General features: G+C 48.7%; 1 protein-coding gene across 1 annotated transcript in view; it reads right to left on the minus strand.

The window, feature by feature from the left end:
• The window catches only part of CASP7 (caspase 7), a 32136-nt gene extending 23550 nt beyond the window's left edge, over nt 1-8586 (minus strand). Inside the window, exons 1-2 of the mRNA XM_041745999.1 lie at nt 8469-8586; nt 1013-1125 (exon numbers count right to left, since the gene is read on the minus strand). Coding sequence (XP_041601933.1) covers nt 1013-1125 — 113 coding nt within the window. The 5' untranslated portion in view covers nt 8469-8586. The remainder of the gene's footprint in view (nt 1-1012; nt 1126-8468) is intronic.
• Between the last annotated feature and the right edge of the window lie 299 nt (nt 8587-8885).

Below are 8885 nucleotides of genomic sequence, written 5' to 3' on the forward strand. Positions count from 1 at the left end.
ATCTGTGGGTCTCCTTGAATGAGGCAGTGCAATGGTTTTTCTATGTATACAATAATCTAGTAAGAGTGAAGGACGGCATTAGAAATGGGGCTGTTTGGGGCCACACTGGGCTGTTCCAAGTTCATGTATATGTTTAAGAAATATACTAATAAAAATATATATAGTAGAATGAAATGGGAGTGATGTGGCTTTTATATAAGGATTTTGCTCTTTTTACCTCCTTATTATTTCTTAACACTATCATCTTTGAGCTAGAGTTCTGTGACAGCAAAGCAAATAGACACTGACTCAGGGAGGGAAACACAGCACTAGGTTTTCTTTACACCCTTTCCTTCCTCCCTCCTTCCCTCTTTCTCCAACCTACATCTATCCATCCATCCATCCATCCATCCATCCATCCAGCCATCCATCCATCCAACCTTCCTTTCTTGCATACATCCAATCTTCCTTTCTTGTATCCATCCATCCAATCTTCTTTTTTTCCATTCATCCATTCAACCTTCCTTCCTATTATTATTAAATGCAAAATTTAGAATTTTAGAAGTGAACTCAAGAAAAGATAAGGCGAGACTCAGTAGACAGGATATTTCCTTCAATGGAGTGCTACCCTAAAACCTCTGTCCCATGTCCCTGGGTTCTACCTTTCAGCTAAAACCTGGTCCTATCTGGCAGCAGCAGCCCATGCTCAGCCCCAGAGGAGGCTGGCTGCAAATTATCTCTGCCCAGGACAGCTCCTTCCTCCTGGGTGGCTGCCATCCAGATGCAACGCCACCGGGCAGGGCGCCCCCATAGTTTCGTTTCCCCTGCACCTGGGCTTGCCCTACGAGACAGGGAGCACACATGGGAGCCCTCCTGTTGTCACATACAGCTGACAGGACTCTGTTCAAATCTTCTACGCTCAGCACAGGTGTCCTGCCCAGAATGTTCCTCTCCCCACACACATGCAGATTGGCAGAGGCATAGTGGGCTGAGGAAGCCCAGGGCCCCTCTTTCATCCTGCAAAGAAGGAAACTTACCTGAAGAGTGATGGACAAAGGAGGACCGGTCTGGCCTCGCATCAACTGCATCTGGGCTATCTGAGTCCCCAGCTGCCTGCTCCATACCACAGTCTTGATCATCTGCCATCTGGAAAGAGAAAAACAAACCAGAACATTGGTATCTAGTGGCATTGCTGGCCTCAGGATATTTTTAAGCAGCACTTCCTAGGTGTTAACAGTTTTTAATTAAGCCTGGAGGTGAGCAATCTTGCATACACAGGCTCCAGGGCTATTGCATCAACAATTCATTCAAATGCTTGAGCACCAACTTTATTTCAGGCACTGTTCCAGAGATGGATGAGACAGCAGCAAAGGAAACAAAATCTGTGCCCTTAGGGAGCTTCTCATCCGACATCCAAGATTTTGTTAAAAGTTCCATGTGTATAAGAAGCTGTGGATTTTTTGTTTCTTGGGTGACCTATAAAGAACTTCTTAAAATCAACACCCAAGAAACAAAAAACCCAATCATGAAATCGGCAGCAGACATGAACAGAAATTTCTCCAAAGAAGACATACACGTGGCCAACAAGCACATGAGAAAATGCACCACATCACTTGCCATCCAGGAAATACAAATCAAAACCACAATGAGATATCACCTCACACGGGTGAGAATTGCGAAAATTAACAAGATAGGAAACAACAAATGTTGAAGAGGATGTGAGGAAAGGGGAACCCTCTTGCACCGTTGGTGGGAATGTGAACTGGTGCAGCCACTCTAGAAAACGGGGTGGAGCTTCCTCAAGAAGTTAAAAATAGAGCTACCCTATGAACCAGCAATTGCACTACTGGGGATTTGCCCCAAAGATACAGATGCAGTGAAACAGCAGGACACCTGCACCCCAATGTTCATAGCAGCAAGGTCCACAATAGCCAAACTGTGGAAGGAGCCATGATGTCCTTCAACAGGTGAATGGATAAAGAAGATGTGGTCTATGTATACAATGGAATATTACTCAGCCATCAGAAGAGATGAATACCCATCATTTGCTTTGACGTGGACGGAACTGGAGAGTATTATGCTGAGTGAAGTAAGTCAATTGGAGAAGGACAATCGTCATATGGTTTCACTCATACGTGGGATATAAGAAATAGTGAAAGGGATTATAAGGGAAAGAGAGGGAACTGAGTGGGAAAAATTAGAGAGGGAGACAAACCATGATAGATTCCTAACTCTGGGAAACAAATAAAGGGTTGTGGAAGGGGAGGTGGGTGAGGGGATGGGGTAACTGGGTGATGGGCATTGAGGAAGGCACTTGATGGGATGAGCACTGCGTGTTATACTATATGCTGGCAAATTGAATTTAAATTAAAAAAATGTTTTTAAAAAAAAACAAGAAGCTGTGGAAAGTCCATCAAGGTCTGTAGCAACAAGAAACTCCCCCCATATTTCTGACAGGCTATAAAGTGCTCAGCCTTTTCCTGGCATCACTCAAACCCAATTAAAAAACAGTAGGAATCTGGGATGTAAGCTTTCTGTATTAGATTCTTTTATTACATGTTTCTACCAAAATAGATTTCCAGCAAGTTATTTTCCTACTCAAGAATCTTCAAGAGATCCCTACCGTCTAAAAAGTTCAAATCTGGGGCACCTGGGTGGCTCAGTGGTTGAGCATCTGCCTTTGGCTCAGGTTGTGATCCTGGGGTCCTGGGGTCCTGGGATCGAGTCCTATATCAGGCTTCTCACAGGGAGCCTGCTTCTCACTTTGCCTACGTCTCTGCCTCTCTCTGTGTCTGTGTCTCTCATGAATAAATAAATAAAATCCTCAAAAAAATAAAAAAAAAAACAAAAAACCCCCACAAAGTTCAAATCTAAACTGATCTCCCTAGATTTTAAGACCCTTCATCATGGGATCCCTGGGTGGCTCAGTGGTTTAGTGCCTGCCTTAGGCCCAGGGCGTGATCCTGGAGTCCTGGGATCGAGTCCCACATCAGGCTCCCTGCATGGAGCATGTGTCTCCCTCTGCCTGTGTCTCTGCCTCTCTCTCTCTCTCTCTCTTTCTCTGTCTCTCATGAATAAATAAATAAAATCTTAAAAAAAAAAAAAAGACCCTTCATCATCTAGTACTGGAGTCTGCAAACTATGCCCACCACTTGTTTTTACAAATAAAGTTTTACTGAAATACAAAGATACCCATTCGTTTACATATTGCCTATGGCTGCCTTCCTTTCACAACCAGAATTGAGCAATTGTGATCGAGACCATGTGGCCTAAGAAGCCTAGAATATTTACTACCTGGCCCTTTACAAAAAAAGTAGGGTCTCCTACTAATCTACTACTTTCTCTGCTTCAAAGAGTTAAAAATAACAATAAGAATAGAAACTGACTGGGGTCCCTGGATGGCTCAGTTGGTTGAGCTTCTGCTTTCCAGCTCAAGTAATGATCTCAGGGTGCTGGGATTGAGCCCCACGTCAGACTCCCTGCTCTGTGTGGAGTCTGCTTCTCCCTCTCCCTCTGCCCCTCCCCCCTGCTCGTTTGTTTTCTCTCTCTCTCAAATAAAATCTTAAAAAAAGAATAAAAACTGACTCATTATTTATGTGTTTTATAAGCATTATCTTATTTAATATTCTCAATAATGCTGTTAGACCACCCCTGTGATCACTGCTTGTTGACACATGAGGTAGGTGAGGCAAGAAAAAGTTACATAGCTTGTCCCAGGCTACATAAATAATTAATAGTAAAACTTTGATTTGAAGCCAGCCATATCCACCCCAGAGGACCTCCCCCCCTTTACTATCATACCATGCACCCTCTCAGTGTCCTGAAGCATATTATGTTCATTTCAGGTTCTATCAGGGCTCATAGTTCTTTCTGGAAGTCACCACCCGTACATTCACTGGACATGACATCTTTGCCCAGCTCACTAATAATCAGTCTTCAGAATTCAGCTTAAATGTCACCTCCATAGGGAGGTCCGCCTTAATTACACCGATCTCATCAGTCCCCCCACCCCCTTTCTCCCTGTCTTCTATTTTCACTCTGCTTATTGTTCAGCTCAAACACAACAATTCTAAGCACCCAACACACAAAAGGTGCTTACTGAATAAATACTAATTGAATGGAAAGCTGGAAGAAACCAATGTCCAAGGGAGGAGAAACAGCCAAAAGGAATGTAACAGGTTGGGAGTAGAGCCTGTGCTAAAGTCCTTTTTCCTAAATCACATCCTGTTTCCTTCCTGATGAAGGGCTCAACTTTTAGTAATGGAGGAAAGCCCCACCAGGGCCCAATTTCTTCTGTTTTGATCTCTAAGAGATTGTAGACTGGGCCACAGTTGGCAAATGCAGGTCTGCATTCCCATTAGGCTCACCCTGGGATATTATCACTGTTGGAGAACAAGAAGGCATCCACTTGACAGAACACATTGTGCCCCAGAGCACAAGTAAGGACTTCTGGAGGTGGGAAGGAGAAGGAATCCAGCTTGAGAGGAGGCGTCCAAGATGGCAACATGCCCACCTCATGGAATTCTGAGTGGCATTATCATGTCACCTTGCAGCTTACCTTAGTGGGGTGAAGAGAATGGGGTGGGTGGGGGAGAGGTCCCACAGCAGCTCTCTACAATGACTGAGAGGAGCCATGTGGCCAACTTGTTTTTCAACACCTCATGAGCCCCCCCACCATTGCCACCAATGAGTGTCGGGTTGGTGGCAGTTAGATTTTTCAGATTAGAGTGCAATGTTTCTTGAAAACAGAGATAGCCCCGTCCCTAAATCAGATACACATAAATTCAGGCATGCAGAAACTCTTCATAGTTTTCATTTCATCTCCTTTATGCAGATTTAGTTACTTTTCTTTTTTTTTAATATTTTATTATTTATTCATGACAGAGAGAGAGAGAGAGAGAGAGAGAGAGAGAGAGAGAGAGACAGGCAGAGGGAGAAGCAGGTTCCATGCAAGGAGCCTGACGTGGGACTCGATCCTGGGTCTCCAGGATCATACCCCGAGCTGAAGGCGCTGCTAAACCTCTGGGCCACCAGGGCTGCCCCGACTTAGTCACTTTTCATGGGCATTGTTGTTAGCAAAGCACAGAAACATTTTTAAAAATAACAAGTTAAAGTCATACAAGATTCATCAGAAAAAGACACTACCTCTGACATGTGGTCTTTAAGCCTTGAGCCTTTTGTGGATGCTAACGTGACCAACTTTTAAAAAAGGACAATCCTAAGCAAACAGCTCCTAAGAAAGCCAGATGTTTGTTCTGATATTGCGGGAAATGCTGAGAAGAGTTTTGGCAACTCCCCTTCATTCACTCATTGAATATTTACTGGGGGGATAACACAGCAGGTTGTGTGCTAGGAGCAGAGGATAAAGCTGGGACCACATTGACCTGGTGCTGCCTTGACAGGGAGGTTTTGATAAAAGGATGGCACAAATGTCGAGCTACCCTGTGGTGAGTGCCACAGGGACCAACCATCCAAAGCCATACCAGGGGGACCCTCCTGAGCCTCGGAAGAATTAGGGAGGGCTCTCAGGGAAGGAGATATTTGACCTGAGGTCTGAGAAGGGGAAGCCGAGAGGGCGGGGATGGGGTGCTGCAGGCAGAGGGGAACTGCACACACATGCTCCATCAAAGCAGGGGTGCAGCTTAAACTCCTGTCCTTCCCAACCACATGGAGGGGACTTTGGACTTGGCTACCAAGACATAAAATTCAGTCTCACTTCTATGGTTCAGTGTGGGAGGCTTTCCATGAGCTTTTCCCCCAAACATGAGGCAAGAAGGGTCTTCCGTCTGAAACCTACGGCCTCTTTCTGGATTGATGCTGAGCACTGTGTAGGGGGACAGCAAACATTCAGTGACTCTCTTACTCCCATGAGGCCAGGCTTGATTTCTGGGGAAAATCAAGTTCACCCAAACAAGGGTGCTGACCCAGCAGGGTGCCTGATGTTGGCCACATCATTTCAGCCAAGCCAAGATGTGGTGTTGACCCTCTATTTCCACTCATACTCAGAGCCCACTAGGAAAATCTATCTATCTCAGCTCTGCTGTGCCTGGATGGGGCAGGCCCAGTGTTGTTTTCCAGTGTTCATCCTCTTTTAGGGCTCAGGCCATAAAGAACAGTCATCACACAAGTGTTCCCGCTCATCCAACAGCGCATCTGTCTTCAATTACACGTGTCGATCTTCTCTCTAAATGAATCAGTACGTGATGCACAAAAAGCACTGGCACTGCCAGGAGCTCCACGTAAGCACTCCCGGTTAGCTCTTGTCATCCTTATTGTCGTTAGTATCCAGTAAGATTCGAACTCTTTGCGGACAGAGAGCGTATCTCAACTAGAGTGTATCTTAATTGCCCTTTTTTGTTTCAGTCATAGAAAAGTTCTGGACAGAACATAGTGGACACTCAATAAATCTTTCTTTTGGGGGATCCCTGGGTGGCGCAGCGGTTTAGCGCCTGCCTTTGGCCCAGGGCGCGATCCTGGAGACCCGGGATCGAATCCCACGTCAGGCTCCCAGTGCATGGAGCCTGCTTCTCCCTCTGCCTGTGTCTATGCCTCTCTCTCTCTCTCTCTGTGTGACTGTCATAAATCAATTAAAAAAAAAAAATCTTTCTTTTGGGCAGCCCCAGTGGCTCAGCGGTTTAGCGCCGCCTGTAGCCCAGGGCGTGATCCTGGAGATCCAGGATCGAGTCCCACGTCAGGCTCCCTGCATGAAGCCTGCTTCTTCCTCTGCCTGTGTCTCTGCCTCTCTCTCTCTCTCTCATGAATAAATAAAATCTTAAAAAAATATAAATAAACCTTCCTTTTTTTTTCTTTTAAGAGAAGGATGGGGGGGAATTGGCAAAGGGAGAGCAAAGAGACAGATCTTAAGCAGGCTCCATGCCCAGCGCCGTGCCTGACGCAGCGGCTGGATCCTGAGATCATGACCCGAGCTGAAATCAAGAGTTGAATGCTTAACTGACTGAGTCACCCAGCTGCCCCGATAAATATTTTTTTTATAAATTTTTTAATTAAAATGTACTTAAAATGTTTAAATCATTCAGTGTCTGAATAAATTATTGACACAGGACAGAGAACAAAACCAAGTTGAGAGCCCAGTCATGGGAAGAGCAGATCAGGGATTAAACTGGCTCCTCCATCTACTAGCCATGGGACCTTGAACAAAGGGCTCAATTTCTTTGAGCCTCAGCTTCCTCATCTGTGAATTGGGAAGATAATGATGCCTAAGTCACAGGCTGTGAGATGAATGGAAAAACGCATGTAAAGTACTAAGTACAGTATAGCACATTCTAGATGTTCAATAAACATTCCTTATTATCGCCACTGTCAGCAGAACTCAAGACCAAGAAAACATTCAACTGCCAACCTTCACGGATATTTTAAGTAGCTTTTACAGAGAATGAAAAAATACTTCTCTAGTGATTGTTTCTAAACATGTTTTAATAGGCGACTGGTACATATCTGGTAGGAAAGCACTTCTGGCTATATCCTGAACTTTTTTTCCATGAGTGGGAGGACTCATTGCATCTACTTCCTCTGAAAAGTGGCATAATACAACTTGCCCCCCACTCTTGCCCCAGTGAAGACAATCTCCCTAAAAGGCTCAAAGAGAAGCAGCCCTGAGGACCTTTCACCTTTGGCACTTGGAGAAGGCTCCCCTGGTACTTGGGTACCCCCGTCACCAGAGGCTCGCAGCACTGCTAGGAGGCTGGAGCCCCTGCCCATTGCAGAAGAAACCTGGGTTTCTTCAGAGAGTTTAAGTAACCTGCCCAAGGCCACACAACTAACAGGAAGCAGAGGTGGATTGTGAACCCAGGTGAGGGCTGTTCATAGGGGCTGAAGGTCAGCAGCCCCTGAAGGAGGAAATAGCCTGTAAGTAAATAAAGGACAGGGCCACACAGTCCACCAGAGCAAGAGTTCAAGGGAAAAGCCTGAGCATGGCCCACACAGAGTAACCCACAAGTAATTTTACTGCTCCATTACGATAAACTTGAACACAGCGGTGAAAGGTTGCAAGGTCGACTGTGGTCCTGTTTTTTTCACCTCCTCAAGAGATCTTCAAGGGCCCTGCACCAGCGGCCCCAGGCAGGAAGTCAGCAGCTCCTGCACACTGAGCCCTGACCCAGGCCCCCCTGCTACAAGCACCGGTCACCTCCTTCCATCCTCCCGGCGCCCCTCAGGCCGCGATCAGCACCGTTCCCATTTAACAGACAGGCACAGCGAGGCCCGCGGCTGACTTAGAGGGGCGCGGGGACCAGCGCCCAGGGTGGTCCCACAGCGGAGCGCTCGCTGTCGGCCTGGCGAGACCGCCACCCCCTCCCTCCCCGCTCCCTCCACGCCCCCTTTCCCAAAAGCCGAGCTGCGGGGCTGTCCCGCCGGCGGCCAGCAGGGAACCGAGGGCCGGCGGGGCTGGGCGGGGCGGGGCGAGCTGGGCCGGGCCCTCTCCCCGGACTCGGCGCGCGCGGGCGGGCGGGGGGCGGGGGCCGCGAGGTTACCGTGTCGGCAGCGGCGGGGCGGCGGGGCTGGCGTCCGTCTCGGTCCCTCCGCGGATAGGTCTGGGGCCGCCCGCAAGAAAGCGAAAGTAAAAGCCCGGGCGGCCGAGGGCGGAGTCGCGCGGGCGGGTCCCCGGGGCGGGTCGGGGTCGGGGTCTGGGGCGGGGCCGGGGCTGGAGGCGGGGCCGGGGCCGGAGTCGCGCGGGCCAGTTCCCCGGGAGGGGCGGGGTCGGGGTCTGGGGCGGAGCCGGGGGCGGGGCCCGGGGCGGGGCCGGGGCCTGGGGGCGGAGTCGCGCGGGCCAGTCCCCCGGGAGGGGCGGGGTCGGGGTCTGGGGCGGAGCCGGGGGCGGGGCCCGGGGCGGGGCCGGGGCCTGGGGGCGGAGTCGCGCGGGCCAGTCCTCCGGGAGGGGCGGGGCCGGG

The sequence above is a fragment of the Vulpes lagopus genome, chromosome 2, assembly GCF_018345385.1.
Source record: "Vulpes lagopus strain Blue_001 chromosome 2, ASM1834538v1, whole genome shotgun sequence".
Lineage (NCBI taxonomy): Eukaryota > Metazoa > Chordata > Mammalia > Carnivora > Canidae > Vulpes > Vulpes lagopus.